The 18,943-nt window shown below is 41.3% G+C and overlaps 1 protein-coding gene across 1 annotated transcript in view; it reads left to right on the top strand.

The window, feature by feature from the left end:
* LOC122664322 (transmembrane 9 superfamily member 2-like) overlaps window positions 1–16,254 on the top strand; it is a 44,176-nt gene extending 27,922 nt beyond the window's left edge. Inside the window, exons 5-7 of the mRNA XM_043860099.1 lie at window positions 4,404–4,560; window positions 4,646–5,130; window positions 15,834–16,254. Coding sequence (XP_043716034.1) covers window positions 4,404–4,560; window positions 4,646–5,130; window positions 15,834–16,053 — 862 coding nt within the window. The 3' untranslated portion in view covers window positions 16,054–16,254. The remainder of the gene's footprint in view (window positions 1–4,403; window positions 4,561–4,645; window positions 5,131–15,833) is intronic.
* Window positions 16,255–18,943: the final 2,689 nt, after the last annotated feature.

Below are 18,943 nucleotides of genomic sequence, written 5' to 3'. Positions count from 1 at the left end.
AGACAAAGCAAAAGACCAAGGCTCATCAGTTTGAAAGTATTACTGCAGCCCCGGCTACTGACACTGGTCTATCCCAGGATGATTTACAGGCACTCCTACGTATGCTTAGGTCTTCCGCTGCTGCTGCCTCTACTACATCAGCTCCTGCCAGTTCTTCTGCTCCTTCAAGTTCACACTTTGCCCGGTCAGGTATTGCATTTGGGGGTCATTGTGCTTCTGTAGCTTTCCATCCTTAGATCATCGATTCTGGAGCTACAGATCATATGACCGGTTTTTCTAGCCTGTTTCACAGATATTCCCCCACCTCTGGGAAGGACAAGGTCAAGGTGGCTGATGGTTCCCTTTCTGCCATTTTTGGAAAAGAAATCATCAACTGCACTTCTTCTCTTCCCTTGTCTTCTGTTTTACACATTCCTAACTTTACTACTAACCTTCTTTCTATTAGTAGTATTACTCATGATCTTAACTGTAAAGTCACGTTCTTTCCTTCTCATTGTGTGTTTCAGGATCTGGAGTCTGGGAAGACGATTGGATTGGGTAAAGTGCACGGTGGGCTGTACCTGCTTGATGACGGTCGCTTCTCTCCACCACCATTACATTCTCCACCACATCAGAACTCCATGGTCTCTTCTGAACACTACCAGTGGCACTCTAGGTTAGGTCACCCCCCTTTAGGGATTTTAGCTCATTTATTTCCTAGTTTGGTCACCCTTCGTACTAAGGATGACTTTTTTTGTGAGGCTTGTGTTTTGGCCAAACAAACACGTTCAAATTATCCTATTTCAAATAAAAGGAGTTCTTTTTGTTTTAATTTGGTGCATTCTGATGTTTGGGGCCCTAGTCGTAAACCTTCTATTTCTGGCTATCGTTGGTTTGTCTCTTTCATTGATTGTCATTCTCGGCATACCTGGGTGTATCTTTTGCACACAAAAAATCAAGTTTTTTCATGTTTTCAGCATTTTCATAAAATGATACAAACTCAGTTCCAGGCTACTCTCAAAGTCTTGAGAAGTGATAATGGAACCGAGTATACAGAGTCACAATTTCAAAAATATTTGGCTGACCATGGCGTACTTCATCAAACTAGTTGTGTTGATACCCCTGCCCAGAATGGTGTGGTAGAACGGAAGAATCGCCACTTGTTAGAGATGGCCAGGGCTTTGATGTTTGCGAGGAATATCCCATCTCAATATTGGGGGGATGCGGTACTCACTGCAGGCTATCTCATCAATCGGCTGCCTTCTGAGTTCTTAACTCTCGTACCCCCTCTGATATTTTGATGGGAAATTCCTCCTTTATTGTGCTCCCCAAAGTGTTTGGTTGTGTGTGTTATGCTAGGAATACTAGATCTCCTGGCAAACTTGAATCTAGGGGTCTTTGCTGTATTTTCTTGGGTTATTCTCCGGCCCAGAAAGGTTACAAGTGTTACCATCCCCCTTCCCGTCGTACCATGGTTAGTATGGATGTTATTTTCCATGAGTCCCTTTCTTACTATTCTTCGCCACCTCTTCAGGGAGAGAGTTCTAGTGAAGATGTGCCTTTTGAGATTCCTCTACCAGAGGTTCCTCAGGCTGCTGTCCAGCCTACTTTACCACCACCTACGGCTGCTGTCCAGCCTACTTTACCACCTGTCCAGCCTACTTTACCACTACCCACGGCTGCTGTCCAGCCTACTTTGGATACCCCACTTCCTTTGGCTGTTCCTCCCTCACCTAATGGGAATCCTGTACAGGGGGACACCATGGAAAATAATGTTGTTAATGTTCCTATCTAGGGGGAGCTGACTCCAGTCTAGAGGACTATTGGTGAATTTCAGAAGAGCATCGACGACAACTCCAACATCATCATCTATATAAGGGGCAGATCCAACAGAGGGCAGTTGCAAACCACTGTAGCACCAGTACCCATCCAATTGCCGGCTCCAGACCCGGATCCTTCATCTCCTGGTAATCCCTCTCCTTCCGACCTACCTATTACTCATCGCAAAGGTACTAGGACTTGCACTTTACATCCCATATCTCGCTTTGTTTCATATAGTTCTCTTTCTCCTTCTTTCCGTGCTTTTGTATCCTCTCTTTCTTCTGTCTCTATTCCTAAAAATTGGCAGGAAGCATATACAGATGGAAAGTGGAAGGCTGCAATGTTGGAAGAAATGAGAGCACTACACAAAAATAACACGTGGGATCTTGTGAATCTTCCTCCAGGGAAAAAACCAGTGGGATGTAAATGGGTCTTCGTGGTCAAACATAAGACTTATGGTTCAGTGGATCGGTATAAGGCACGCCTGGTTGCAAAGGGGTTCACTCAGACTTGTGGAGTTGACTCTCAGGAGACCTTTGCACCAGTGGCAAAGCTCAACATTGTCAGGATGTTGTTATCTTGTGCTGCAAATCTTGGGTGGGATCTTCAGCAGCTAGATGTGAAGAATGCCTTCCTCCATGGGGAGCTTGAGGAGGTATATATGGACATTCCACCAGGCTTCTCTGATGACAGGACTAGGGCAGAGTTTGCAAGTTGAAACGTGCTCTCTATGGGTTGAAGCAGTCACCTAGGGCTTGGTTCGGTAGGTTTCATAACGCTATGATTACAGCAGGTTATAAGCAGAGCAATGCTGATCACACCTTGTTCATCAGACGAGTTGGTGACAAGATTACTCTCCTCATAGTCTATGTGGATGATATTGTGGTGACTAGTAATGATGGTGCTGCTATTAGGGATTTAAAGCTTCTCCTTGGCCGTAAGTTTGAGGTCAAAGATCTAGGTTCTCTAAAATATTTTCTAGGGATAGAAATTGCTCGCTCTTCAAAGGGCATCTTTCTTTCTCAAAGGAAATATGTCCTTGATCTATTGACTGAGACAGGGCTGCTAGGTTGTCATCCTTCAGATACTCCTATGGATGCTACTGCAAAACTTAGGGAGAAAGAGAGTGAACCTGTTGACAAAGGTGGTTATCAGCGGTTAGTGGGCAAACTAACCTACCTTTCCTACACCAGACCTGACATAGCGGTTGTTGTAAGTATGGTGAGCCAGTTCATGCATGATCCCTATTCCTCTTATATGGATGTAGTCCGTCGTATTTTGAGGTATTTGAAGTCTGCTCCAGGAAAGAGAATTCTCTTATCTCCCAATGGTCACCTCAAGATTGAAGCTTATACTGATGCCGACTGGGCTGGTTCATCTGATAGAAAGTCCATCTCTGGCTATTGCTCCTTTGTGGGTGGGAACCTTGTTACATGGCGCAGCAAAAAGCAGAATGTTGTGGCAAGGTCCAGTGCTGAAGCCGAGTTTCGTGTGATGGCTCGAGGCATTTGTGAACTTCTTTGGCTTAGAGGATTATTGTAGGATATTGGGGTTGCTGTCCATCTTCCAATGATGCTTTATTGTGACAATAAAGCGACTATTAGCATTGCTCATAACCCTGTTCAGCATGATCGCGCTAAACATGTGGAGGTTGACAGACATTTCATCAAGGAAAAGCTTGAAGCTGGCCTCATTTGTGTTCCCTTTGTCAAGACTACCGATCAACTGGCTGATGTATTCACTAAGGGGCTGAATTGCAAGCTGTTTCATCCTATACTGGTCAAGTTGGGCATGCATGATATATATGCTCCAACTTGAGGGGGAGTGTTGATATATGGGCCAGAATACCGCCACGGTATTCTGGACATTTTTTCCTTGTTATTTGATTGTTTTATGTGTGTGGTTTAGTCCCACATCCCCAATGTACAGATTTCATTATTTTCTATTCATTATAAATATATGGCTTGGGGTCTGCCTTAGACATCCAAGCATTGAGTTCAACAGGATACTTCTTAGCTAAATAGCCAGATGACACCTTTGGGCATAAAGGATCATAAAACATTAAATCAAGAACACAAAAAGCAATTCTCCATGTGGATCCATTTAATATCCGAATGCTTTTCCTCCCTATCATCTGCTGTCTTTTGTCTGAATGTGTTATGCTGTTTGGTCTTAGCGATCAAATTACTCCATCCCTTTAAAAATAAATCTAAAAAATTTCTTCAGTTCGAAATTGGAAAATCAAACGGAAGCATGATATTTATGCGTTTATGTTCTTAAATCTAACTTAAAATAACTCTCCCCTATATGCAGAAATACTTAAAAATGTTGCTGGGTGAAATTTCAAAAAGTTGTTGAATGCAACTCAATTAATTAAACCTTATCCCAACTATGTGGTTCTTACTATAGGAATCTGGCTCCAAATTTCCATTCTATTTTTAACAATAACAACTGTTGACCGTAAACACTCGTGAGCTTACAGCTGTGTGCAAAAAGCTCAAAGTCCATGTTGCAAAGGAGAGTCAATATGTATTTTCTTTTGTGTGTGTGCGTGTATGATATACAAACTTGCCTAATGGTGGTTGGCAATTGTAATTGTGCAGTGCATTGTTCATTTTCCTCCTTGCACTTGTTGGGGTGTTCTATCCTTACAACAGGGGTGCACTTTTCACTGCTCTGGTTGTCATATATGCTCTTACCTCTGGAATTGCTGGCTACACTGCAACATCCTTCTATTTGCAACTAGAAGGAACTAACTGGGTACGATCTACCTTGTAAATGATATTTTTTTTTCACAAATACTAGATTTCTTTCCTGATTATATCAACCATCTTTTCTTTTGCAGGTGAGGAATTTGTTGTTAACAGGTTGCTTGTTCTGTGGACCTCTTTTCCTGACATTCTGCTTCCTCAACACTGTTGCCATTGTATATAGCGCCACTGCTGCTTTGCCATTTGGTACCATCTTGGTTATTCTTCTAATATGGACATTGGTAACTTCTCCTTTACTTGTATTGGGTGGCATTGCTGGTAAGAACAGCAAAACAGAATTCCAAGCTCCATGTCGCACCACTAAGTATCCCAGGGAGATTCCTCAACTGCCTTGGTATAGGGGTACAATCCCTCAGATGGCAATGGCAGGGTTCCTCCCATTCAGTGCTATCTACATTGAGCTGTACTACATATTCGCTAGTGTGTGGGGTCACAAGATTTACACCATATACAGCATCCTGTTCATTGTTTTCATCATTCTGATCATTGTCACGGCTTTCATCACTGTGGCATTGACCTACTTTCAGCTTGCAGTTGAGGATCATGAATGGTGGTGGAGGTAAGTTTGCTTTGGCTGAGATGCACATACATCTACTTTTGGTTTATATTGTATTTGGAGACAAATTTCTTTATTGCTTACCTAATATAGACTGAGTTAAAACTTCAGGTTCATTGTTACACTCTACAACAACTCAGCCTTATCCCAACTAAATGTGGTTGGCTACATGGATCTCAGTAGAAACAGAATATTAATAATATAGAAGTAAAGGGTAGGAGCACATAGCAATGACACAAACTCTAGGGCATGAACCCAACTTAGTTACGAACCGCATCTTAACTGCTCAACATTCAACTCCAGACCTCGAGATTGGAGTGTGTTACAATAACAGCATCACAACATCATAGCCCAACTAAATGGGGTTGACCACGTGGATCTTTGCTTTCCAATCAGCTCTATTTGAAATAATACAAGGAGCAAGGCCTAAGCTAAGCATATCTTTCTTCACCACTTCTCTTATGATTATCTTAGGCCTGCCCCTAGCTCTTTTGGTCCCCTCAATCTGAATTAGGTCACTCCTTCGAACTAGGGCACCTGAAGGCCTCTGTTGAACATGACCATGCCACCTCAAAAGAATCTCTCTAAGCTTATCATGGATCGGAGCTACTCCTAACCCAGCTCTAATATGGTTATTCCTTACTTTATCCTTCTTAGTTTTCCCACATATCCATATCAACATCCTCAGCTCTGCAACGCTAAGTTTATTTATATGACACTTTTTCATAGCCCAGCATGCCACACCGTATATCATAGCTGGTCTGATAGTCCTATAAATTTTCTTTTAAGTTGTATAGGGATACGCCGATCACACAGAACTCCGGACACACTTCTCTAATTCATCCACCCTATTTTGATCTTTTGTGCAATGCCATCTTCTATATTGCCCTCCTTATTTACGATTGATCCCAGATATCTAAAGTATTCATTTTGTGGGATCTCCCTCTTACCAATATTCACCGCCTCATTATCCATCCCAGAGTTGCTAAAGTTATACACCATATATTCGATCTTAGTTCTACTTATCTTCAGACCGTTTGATTCCAAGGTTGATTTTCATGTTCCACTTTGGCGTTAATCCTTGCTCTTGTCTCATCCATCAAAACAATATCATCTACAAAGATCATACACCAACGGACCTCATTTTGTATGCCTCTAGTTAAATCGTCTATGATAAGTGCAAACAAATAAGGGCAGAAATTGGGTTACACTATCTTGCCCATTGTGACCAAGTGGTCACAGGTTCAAGTCTGGAAACAGCCTCTTTGTAAAAGCAAGGGTAAGGCTGAGTACATTATAACCCTCCCTAGACCCCGCCGTGGCGGGAACCTCATGCATTGGGTACGCCCTTTATAATTCACTGCCTTGCCCCCCCTCGCCATTCTAACGCTAATCACCACATCAACATACATATCTTTAATTATGTCTACGTGTTTACATGACACCCTTCTATTCTCTAGGATATTCCAGATTAACTCTTTAGGGACTCTGTCGTAAGCTTATTCTAAGTCTATGAAGACTATATGGAGATCCTTCTTGCCCTCTCTATATCTTTCCATGAGTCTCCTAAGTAATAAAATTGCCTCCATCGAGGATCTTCCAGGAATAAAACCGAATTGGTTTTCCAAAATAGTAGTCTGCTTTCTCAGGTGGGTTTCAATAACCCTCTCCCACAACTTCATTGTATGACTCATCAACTTTATGCCTCTATAGTTATTACAAATCTGAATATCTCCTTTATTTTTATAAATTGAGACCACAATGCTTCTCCTCCATTCATCTAGCATTTTCCTAGTGGTCATAATCTTGTTAAACAGCTTGGTTAGCCAAGATAGACCACAAAGTCCTACATTCTTCCACACCTCAATCGGGATCTCATATGGGCCTAGAGCTCTGCCTACTTTCATCTTTCGTATGGCTTCTTTACTTTATGCATCCTAATTTTGCGTATATATTTGCGTGAAGAGGTGTCCTTATGAATAATGTCGCTTTCCGCAGCCCTATCACACGAGGAGTCTTCATTAAGAAGATCTTAGAAGTACTCTTTCCACCTCTCTTCAATGTCCACATCCTTTATTAGTACTCTACTATCCTCTCGCTTTTAATACATCTAACATGGTCTAAATCTCTGATTATGCTTTCTCTCACTTTAGCTATCTTTTTCCCCATCTTTCGAATTCAGATTGTTATAGAGATTGTCATATTTCTTCGCCTCTTGCTTTCCCCACATTCTTCTTTGCTACGTTTTTGGCAAGTTTATCCTATTAGATCCTCTACCTCTTTAGACCTTTGCCATGATTTAAAACAAGCTTTGTTGGTCTTAATGGCTTCTTGGACCTTGTCATCCCACCATCAGGTCTCTTTAGGAACATGTCGTATACCTTTCATTTCACCTAAAACCTCTTTAGCAACCTTCTTTATAGAGGCCGTCATCTAGTCCCACATCGTATTGTGGTCTTCCTCAAGGTCCCTCTTTCCTTGTTTGACCACTTTATTAGTAAATGGAATCAAGGACTCTCCTTTCAATCTCCACTTTATCGAAAATAGGCTCACAGCTCACTTATCCTACGCTTCTGAGTGGAAAGGCACATGTCTAGGACCAACATTCTATGTTGAGTGGCTAGACTGTCCTTAGGAATAACCTTAGAGTCTTTGTAGAACTGTCTGACGGACCATCTTGTTAGAAAGAAATCTATTTGGCTGGTATGATTCCTACTTTTGTAGGTAACTAGATGTTCCTCTCTCTTTTTGAAGAAAGTGTTCGCAATGGAAAGATCATATGTAGCCCCAGATCTAGATAAAGATATGGTGCTGGCCCTCACAGCCCGCCGTTAAATGACAGTTGGTCTTACTTCTGTTACTTTTCAAAATGCGGAAACTACAAACTATCTATATTAAAGACATCGGAATATCATAGCGGAAAAACTATAAACATTTCTATATAACTTTGGCATAAGCCATCTCATTCTGCAACATCTATCTATTATTTCATCTCGAAAATTGTATCAATGCATTTACATCAAAATACTGTGTCTCTCATGTACATCTCAAAAGTATATTAACACCAAAATATCTCTAATCTCTATCTTTGATCATCTACTCAGAGGGTTTGACGCCTTTCCCCCTAGCTCTTCTTGTGCAACTAGCACGTTGGCACTCCACATGTGCATGCTCTGTAAAACAATCATAATTATGCGGTGAGCTAAGTAACTCAATGAGAGAGAACGCGGTTATATCATGCTCATGAATAAAAAAATCATACTATGCTGGCAATTCATGGTATGAACATGCTAGTATAATAAACTGGAGTATGATATCTGATCATATTAACTATCATGCATGGCAATTAAAACAATGCAAGCTTTACTTGTCTTTTACTTTCTTTCTATGTCTGGCCAACTGTCTCAGTGACTTGCCACTCTGTACCTCATAAAGATGAGGGCACTGTCTTGCTATCAGTAGTTGTCGCACACTGATAGCCATCCCTAGTGTACCGTTACGTATCGCCGTCGCACGCCCCCAATATATCATTATGTATCGTAGTCGCATGTTGGAAGGGAGACCTATCTGAGCCTCATCCAGTACCTAAACCCCTACTGGGAAGGGTTAGTAGGCACAGGGTTCTGTTCTTTGCTTTGCTTTGCTTTTCTTGAGCCACTGTTGCTCCTATGCTTTCTTTACTTACCTCCACTTCCAGTCCACAACGTCTATCTCAACTCCAGGGTGAACTGGGCATTGATGGAATCCCCTATTTCCCCCCATGCTAGTGGGATGGACATTGAACTTGAAACCGAGCCGAATTAATCGAACCAAATAAATTTGGTTTGGTTTTGGTTCTGGTATACGAGCATTTAATTCGATTCGGTTCAGTTCCGGTTTTAGTTAAAAAACCATCGGTTTGAATCGAAATCAAATCGAATACCACACTTAAATCCAAAACCATATTGTCACACCCCGGCCCGGTTAATAAGGGCGTGATGTGACCGGATGCCAACTAACACCCAATCAATCCTCCAGGATCACAAGTGCAGTACTCCCATTCACAGTTTATCATGACACAGTAAATCAAACGCAGCGGAAGAGAATAAATAGTAATGATAACAACAATAAATAAGGAGATCTAAGTGATACCTTGATATTTATATAGATTGAAACTTGTATTACATCTATACAATTCTCACAAAAGTAATACAAGTCAGAAATACAAATAGCTACTATAAGCTTCACTATACAAAAATAATGTATAAACAGAAAAGAAAATAGCCTGCTCCGTCAGGCCAGATCATAGGAACACACATGCATCGCATACGTAAGACACATCATGTACTTTAAACTCCTGCACCGCATGACCCTCATCGGTGTGGAAGTCCTAAGAAGCATCAAGTCCAATACTTGGTTTCTCAGAACCAGCCATACCATATGAAAAAGAGGGATCCATAGGGGTGAGCTCCACTGAGCCCAGCAAGGGAAAACATGCAAGCAGATGCAAATAGTCCATGATGCATGTCCTAAACTAAGCATGCAACTAACAACAGATCTAGGTCCCATGAGGTTCAAGTGTTACTGTAGTAGGTATGATATTCTCAGTCCTGGAAACGCAAACCAAACATCGGTCACCCGAGAATACCACTCTACTACAGTGAAGACCCGCCAGTTCCGGAATGTACACATCAGACCCCGGTGGGCCCTCATTGGTAACCTTACTGTTTGTTCCCATTCTGGTAGTAGTTTTCAGACCTGGGACAGTGTGGCATTCCGGAATTACCTTTCAGACCTACCACAGGTTATCCAACACCTCACCCCTGTTGGCAAGGGTCGTAACACTGGGTTTATGATAACTTAACCATATGCATTCTAACATGGATGACATATGAGGCAGTAGATAGTATAGTTAGCAGTTTCCAGCATCATTTGTCAACACATCAATATATATATCACATTAAAACTTATGCAAATGCAGTATGAAATGATAACCTATAATCATGCATTCGTCTAATGCAAAAGAAAGCTACAAAGCTACATGACTAATAGTCCTATATTGATGCATGTCAATGGCAGCCAGCAATAACAACAATTAAGTATAGAAACACTCCCAAAACAAGTTCAAAATCCCTTACCTGGAGTTGAATGACTGTATAAGTCCGAAGATGATACAATTCCACCAAAAACCTCACCCAACAGGATTTTATAGTCCTAACAGGTAGCAAACAACATAAATTAGACACTACATAGACCTAAGAAGAAGCCCAAACCATTAAGGATCCAAGCTAGGACAACAGGGGTCAACCGGATTCAGAATCGCCCTGAATCCGATCAGTCATAGGGGTCACTTGCCTGAATCCGGTGGGTGAAACAGTGGCTGATTTTTGGGGTTTAACACATGGATCTTGAAATGCATGGAACCCAATTAACTTAGGGAAACCCTTGGGTACTGCCATGGGGACATTTTGATCCAATTGTATGTATGATCGATCCATGGGTTCCAACCATAAAAGATAATGAAAGGATTCTTGAAACCCATATGAACATGGCAGATCATCATAGAAAGAGGGCAAATGGTGCACAAAGAGTCGGAGGTGATGCCCAATGTGTTGGATTAACCCAATTGAGTTAGGGTGTAGGGCCTTTATAGGTCAACCTACCTAATTACAAGAAGGTTGGGTTGATTGAGCCATAAGCTCAATGCAAATCAAAGAAGAAGAGAGGAATAGGAAATTCCAGAATTTGGAAGGCCCACCTACCTTGTGTTTGCTGTGTAGAAGCTAATTGCACCCACCAATGATCCTTCCCAAGCCCCCCAACTTCAATTGCAAAGAGATTCAAAAACCCTAGATTCTTCCTCCCTTCTTCTTTCCCTTCTTTTTCTTCTTCTATTCATTAGAGCAGAAAACGAAAATGCCTTGAGTTGAATATGAACCTCTAAAGCTAAGGACAGCTTATATATGAGGGGATAACTAAAGGCTGTTTGGTTCAGCCTTAAGAAAATCAGTTTTTAGAATTGTTTTCGTAAACTAATTAAACCAGGTTTTTAAAGCCTAAAGTCCTATGTTTAAGTCACGGGTTAGACATAACAGGACATAATTGAGGCCACGGGCATGTTGGCACATAGGCAGCCCCGGACCACAGGGGATGTGGGTCCCATAAGAGAAAATTTACGTTTCAGCCCCTATTACATTATCAAAACTTCTGTCCTATATGTAAAAAGAAATTCTTACCTAAACCTGGCCTATGAAATTGTGAGGTTCTGCATATGCTTAATCCAGCATGTTTGACATATGAAGCTGATGTGCTGGGACCCGGCAGGATCTTAGGATTCAATGATGGCTAACTGTGTTGGCTCCCCATAATCCTTCACAGGTGAGTCAACGGATTGGTCCGAATCCACAACCGATGCAGCCCACAACATAGAGGCAAGCATGGACACAGAACCAAAACCTGAAATCATACAGGTTCAAATTAGAGGTGGGTCTCACACACACACACTCATATATATATTTTATGGTATTGTCTTTCCTTTTGGAACTATAATTTTGATGTGTTTCTCTGACTTTATTGATGGGTAAGCTGAAGATAAGAAAGTGGAGAACTCACTTGGGATTCTTATTTCTTTATTAATATTTCTGGTTGCTTAAAGGTTTTTTGAGCATTTTATTTATACAAATGGAGTTTCTTGAGAACACAGCAAGGCAACAACAATTGGTAGCCTAACAGAATGGAACGGTATTGGAGAACTGAATTAGACCCGTATTGGAAAACCGAATAAAACGTAACCGAACCCAACCGTGTAGGTTCGGATTCGGATTCCACTTCCAGAACCGACTCGGTTCTTGGTTCGGTTTTGGATCACACCATCAAGGCATGGAATTGAACTGAACCGAAACCAAACCGAATGACCGAATTGAACCGATTGACACCCTTATCTGGGCACTACCGGTCGATCCCTAGGTTGAACCGGTAGTTCGAAATGGGAAATCTAAACCTTAAAATAGGATTTTTACTACTTTTTTTCTAATAACTTTATAGGATTTCATCCCCTTTTCTATAAATTACTTTAAAACCTTAACAAGGCCATTAGAGAACTTTCTAATGGATTAAACACCTCAAATCACTCAAAGAAATCTAAAAGAGGCTTAGGGTTTACCTTTCCAAGCTCAAAACCCTAACTGGAGATATTTTCTTTGGTTCTTTTTGATCCCCCTTCAATCCAAAAGCCTTTGCTATGATCCGATGCTTGAATCTTCAAGCCTTGCCTCTAATCCTTTAAACTTTCTCTTTCTTTTCCTCTCTGGTTTTCAAGTGTTAAAACACTTGAAAATGACCCACTTCAGACCTATTATAACCATTTTTGGCAGAATCAGTCAGCTGGTTCATCAACCGACCTTACACCTCGGGCAACCAGATGATGACCGGTTGATTCTGGTTCTCAACCGGCTCAAGCTGGTTGAGCTACTGTGATTAGCCGGATCGACCGGTTGCTGCCTTCTCAGGATCCTTTGATCGACCCTTGCTTTCTAAATTAGACATATCTCCACCGATACAAATCCAACTGCTCTTATTCTTTTTCCACTTGAAAGGTAACTTGATTACTTTTGTTTCTCATGTTTTGGGTTTCCCCAAACTCTGACTAGATAGTCCTTTAAAATTCATGTGAAGTCGCCGCTTCACCTTAAACCATACAACTGACAGTCTTTTCTCTTTACTGTGGAACACTAGTAGGGTCCACACTAATCTTTGGGTCAAACTAACCCACTCAATGCTTGTAAATAATTAACATTCATATTTACCTGTGTTACCAATGCTTCTTTGTTGAACCAACGTTCAAATGGATTCTGTCAAAACGAACCCATCAACACCTGCCAATCATAAAAATCAATAATTAATTACTTTCTGGGTGCGGGGTATAACATCATAGGCTACTGCGAAGTCTAAAACTTATACTCCCTCTTCATTCCTTTTTTTTTTTTTTTTTTAATAGGTAATGGGGAGAGAAAATTTGAACCAGGAGGCTTGAACCCAAGACCTCTTGGTAGCAATGGGCTTTTACGCACTGCAAGCTACCAAGTGCGCTAGGCACTTGTTCACCCCTCTTCATTCCTTTCTCCAAACCCATAGCCTCCATGGACACCTTCATATCCTATATGATCTCTCTCAAGATGCCCATTCAAATCACCCCATGTATAATCTTTTCTCCCTGTTCAAAGCCTTGTACTAATCCATCCATGTGTTCCCAAAATTGTAACTTACTACTTTCATCCAATCCTACTTGGGGTGTGTAGGCGCTAATTATATTGACAACCTCTTTCTCCGACACAAGTTTGATGGATATAATCCTATCTCCAACTCTTTTAACATCCACCACATCATCCTTTAGATATTTGTCAACCACTATACCCACTCCACCTCTATTACTTGGTTCTCCTGAATATCAAACCTTAAAGTCATCCAACACCTTGGTTTTTAACCTTTCCATCATGTCTCTTGAATACAAGCAATGTTAATCCTTCTCTCCTCATAGCATCTATCAACTCCATACTCTTACCCGTTAAAGATCCAATATTCCAAAATGCTAATCTAACCCTGCGCTTTTGGACTAGGTTCTTAGTATGCACATGACCATTGCGTGTGAGCCCTTGTCTACTAGACACTGTGTCCGGGTGATGATGCGGCGCATCGCAAAAAGGGAATGCCCTATGAGAAGGTTGATAAGCCATGAATAAAGGTACAAAGAACTTAATCAAAAGGATCCATGCAATAGGTGATTAGCTGAAAATAATAATATTATGTTGCTGTCGGCTGCCTACCTAACGCACCAGGAAAATAGATATAAAAAAATATAAGGATAGTAAAGATAAAAGAGGGAAAATGTCACTTAAAGCAGTAAATAGATATACATACAACCAGGTGCAAAGTTGTCAGGTATTAAGAACGAGGTAATATACTACTCATTCTAACATATAGAGAGAAGTGGAACCTCCTGCACGGTCTAGCATAGGCACTTGAGATCAATGATACAACTTGCCCAAACTAACACAAGAAGTAGAGGTAATGCACTAACAAAGCAACTAACGGTACATCAATAAGCACTGATAAAGCAAGCAGTGATAAAGCAATACAAAGGGTGCAGCAGTGTATTAAAACAATATACAGCTAAACACAAAACGGCAGAGTATTAAAGGGTACAGTGTACTCTAGTAGCGACTAACCAGGAGAACCACTAGCACAAGCAAGGAGGGAGTGGGGGCGGAGGGAACAGCTTACAGAAACCCTTCACAACTAAAACAGTGCGAGCGGTTACCAAAGTTCTAACCAAACAAAGTCAAGGGTGGTTTACCGGAGAGGCAAGGTAGAGCCGACCAGGTTGTCTGTATAGTCTTACCGTTGAGGAGTACCAGCCCAACCGCAACTATCGTTGTGTACTGATAGGTCTTGCAGGCCGCTGGTCGTGGTGGTTGCTGGATTTTTTTTTATCTTTTTGTATGTGTGTGTGGGAGGGAGTGGTAGCTTGGGGATGGGGGTGGAGGGGGTGTAGAAGGTAGGGGGTCGATTAGAGCACACTGGTAGAGGGTGCTGAAAAGTCGGAGGAGAGGGTTTGGGGCTGGGCAAGAGAGTTTGAGGGTAGTGAGAAGTTCGTGGGATTAGGGGCATGGAATTGGCCAGGGGGGACGACTTGAGGGGGGGGGCTAGAGGGTAGGGTTTGGGGAGACGGCTTGAGAAGGGAAGCTGGGTTGGGGCTACAGTGCTTGGGAATAGGGGGTAGGGATAGAGAAGAGGAGGTCTGGGTTTGGGGAGAGAGGGCATGAGAAGAGGGGGTCAGTGGTTTGGGTGAGCGTAACTGGAGCCTTGGTGGAGAATCGAGGGATTACAGCACACCACCAGTCTCTAGTATATATATAAATATATATAGGGCAAGAGGTCGCGTGGCCCCTGCACCAGCACGGGGACCAATGCAGGGGCCTCAACATTGATGGAATTTTTTTTATTTCACGGGGGCCTGGCGATAATTTCATACACTTCCATATGTCATTTCATAAGGGAGGAGAGAGATATTTCTGTTATTTGCATCACATTGCAAATAATAGACTATTCCACTAAGATTCTTTTCAACTTCTTGGCAGTATTGTTTCTGTTGTTGCTTTTAGAATTACTCTCATTTGTGTGAAAAATGCAAGACTTGGACCTGTTGGATGAAGTCGCTTGGGTGCAAATTGACTTATATTTTATGCATACCCAAAGTTTTGAGCTGTCAAATTAATTGGTGTATTAATGGCTTTCATTGCTGGCAAAGTTCAGCTCCATCATATATTGTCTTTGATGGTTACTGTTCAATAGATTTCACAGCTTCCAGTTTCTGCGTTTAGGTAGAAGAGAGAGAAGTTACCATTTTCATAGAACTCATTAGGTGGAGAATTTTGAGGTGCTTAACTTTCTTAATTATGATTTAAAAAAAAAAGGTGCTTTTAAACTATAAGTTACTCTTACAGATTAAGTTTAACTCATTGACTCCATTCAATTAAATGGATGGTATTACAAGGAAGAAGCTGGAGTAACTAGAATGTGTATTTTAATTGTTTTCCTGATATTAAACTCTTTAAGTCTGCCCCAATTTGGTTGCCATTTTCGATACTAATGAACACACTCGAATTCCAGAAGTGTTTCCAATGTCATTTTAATTTTCTGCGAGCTAACAAATCCAAACATCCATACAGATCTGTTCTCTGTGGAGGCTCCACGGGTGTGTTCATCTTTGGCTACTGCTTGTACTACTACTATGGAAGATCGGACATGTCAGGTTTCATGCAGACATCCTTCTTCTTTGGTTACATGGCTTGCATTTGTTATGGATTCTTCCTCATGCTTGGGACTGTTGGTTTCCGTGCCTCCTTGCTGTTTGTTCGCCACATATACCGCTCTATCAAGTGTGAATAGGTGCTTGGTCTGTGTACTCTTCCCACTGCTTTAGTTGGCACCGAGCTGAGTCAACATTTGTAGCAGTAGCAGTAGTAGAGGCAAGACTGGGAATTTTTCCATCAGTCACCATTCCTAGATGTAATTCTGTTATTTCTTTATTTACTAATATATATATTTCTTCATTTTTCACCAATAGTGAAGAGGTGCCAGCAGCTTTTATAGTCTCGAGATTGTTTGATTTGTGATCTAATTCTCCTTACTAAATTCTCAATAAATGGACACGTTACTACAAATGTTACTCTTATTAGATTGCAGAAGTTTCTTGAGGATCTAGTTTGAATGAAAGTTCAGTGATTAAGTGTGTGTGCATGAAACAACTCAAGTACTCAGAATTTGCCTCGATTTGGTACTTGTCTCACAACCCACACTTTAACAATTCTTTACCCCTAGATATCCAATAAATTGTTGTGCTTCAACGCATTTCGGGGGCAACCAGCTAGCATTGGGTTTGAGTGCCATTTCACCCTTATCAACAACACATCTATTGATTCTTCAACATTAGTTGGTTCAGATCTCCACTTAGTTTTACCGAGTCTTGATCTTGGTCATATCAACTAGGTTTAGATCCATAAGTAGTGATCAACGTTATTGCAACTAGAACTGTCATTATCACTCCAAGTACGAATGTTTTTATCTATATCATTTATAATTATAAATAAATCACCATCCGTTAAGGTATTACTTGAACAGAAATGGGAACGCAGAGAAAGAGGATCCCGTACAGGTTTGATTACAAGCTTCATGAACTCGAACAATTTTGTTCACGATCTTCGAATATCTTGTCAGGTTTTTCCATGGAGAAGAACTCCACACCACAAATCCTTGGGAACAGATGGACTCCCACAGAGAACACGAAAATAACTTGGAGAACAAGATCGAGAGAGAAAGGGAGACTAGCTAGAATCTCAACACTAGCATTAGGGTTAGGGGTGATTTGATTATGTATATATATAATCAGTACCCACCTCCTCACAGTGTCCAACTCTAAATAGGAAACACTGAGAAGGAAGAGACCCGAAGGGGAAAGGCCACCTCCTTAAGTGGCCAATCCAACTGGTCCAATTGGCTGCCCCATGGGTGAGCGCCAAACCCGAACCGGGTCTACCTAGGTTCGTTTAACATCTCTCACTCGTCCACACATGACGTACTTTAATACCCCCACCCCTACCAGGGATAAAATAGTAAAATTAACCTATGGGGTATGACTAGAATGCTTACTAACATCCCAACCACTACCAGGATCTCAATGCAGTAGTCAACTCACAATCATAAACCAATATTAAATCACATAATAATATCAGAGTGTGGAAGCAAAGGAATATTACCTTTTCAAAGGGATCAAAAGTAGCAGAAGCGTTTACAATAACATAAGTGTTCAAAGTCTAAGTGATAGATAATTAAATATGTTACATTTTATCCCAAAAGATTTATTGAAACTAAAACAGCAGTAGCACTGCTAGGATTATACAATGCAAATGATAAACAAAATAACAAAAGATAAAATTGTGCTCCAATGGCATAGTCCTCAAATCTACGCCAGCAATCGAAGCCCTAGGTCACTAGCTCCGAACGGTCCACATCAAAAGGGGGAAACATCATCAAAACACCATCTGCATACAACTAAAAAGGGTTGCACAACGGGGGTAAGTTCCACTGAACCCAGTGAGGGGATGGGGAATGCACATACAAGCAATTCACACATTGTCCATGATGCATGTAGATATTAATAATTTTTTCACCTAACAAACAGTTCTAAGTCGAGGGTATATGCTATTGCAATAACTCGGGAAAACATTGTGGATCCCTCCATATTCACAAAAATGCAACCTCAATTATTACCATGGGACCTGCACCGGTCGTAGCCTCAACTACCCAGAGGCAGACCCTGATAGTCAGTGCCTAACCCTGGCCTGACCCCTCTAACTCTCCACAAGCGGCATGTATCTTGACCACCCAACACCTAAACCGCTGTTGGTAAGGGTCATAGCATAGGGATTGTAACCCTAACCGCAATTATACTACATGAATCTTATCGTCCCGAGAAGTATTCTGGGTGCATCAATGTCCCATCCATCTAGCACCGAAGTACCAGTACGACACGGCACATATAGGCCAACCATGGCATGCAAATAACAATTCTTAGCATGGGCCCCGATGCCGGTATTGCCCAACACCAGACCCAACGTACATCATTGTCATCAAGATCACATCACATGAACAATCAACAACATTCATTGCAATAGATATAATATGCAAAATGCAGCATGCTTAATCAATGATGCAATAGAATGAACAAGATATGTTTATGTATATGAATATACAAACCCAAACAATCACCCAAACCCATTCACCGATAGTTCACGTATCGTTCGTTACCGATCAAAGTGATACAGGTTTCCCATAGTAGGTTGGTAGCCTAAAAGTGCGTGAACAATAGTGTTAGGAAGTATAGGAAGGGTCTATGAAGGATCCCCAAGGTTCTAAGTTCATAAAACAACAAAAGAGTACAAAAGGATTTTCGAACGTAACCCAGACCTGTGGGTCCGTTCATAATTCCTTTCAGGGCAAAACAAAGGTTTTTCAAGTCTTTACCTCCTCAACCTATTTTTATAGATTTTATAGTTTTAGGGCTTAGGGGAGGGTACCCTAATGTTTTTTAAGGCCACAAAGTCGTAACCCATTCATGGTTCAAAGGGTTTCAAGGGATTGAATCCCAAACAATCAAGTTTTAGGTTTTAGGATGAATGACTCCCAAGTCAGCAATAATGGTGGAAAATGGGGTTTTTAATGTTGTATTTAGAAGGCATAGCCTTACCCATGAACTTAAGCACCCTACCAAGGTTCTACC

This window comes from Telopea speciosissima, chromosome 6, assembly GCF_018873765.1.
Source record: "Telopea speciosissima isolate NSW1024214 ecotype Mountain lineage chromosome 6, Tspe_v1, whole genome shotgun sequence".
Classification (NCBI taxonomy): domain Eukaryota; kingdom Viridiplantae; phylum Streptophyta; class Magnoliopsida; order Proteales; family Proteaceae; genus Telopea; species Telopea speciosissima.
This window is presented reverse-complemented; position numbering and strand designations above follow the sequence as displayed.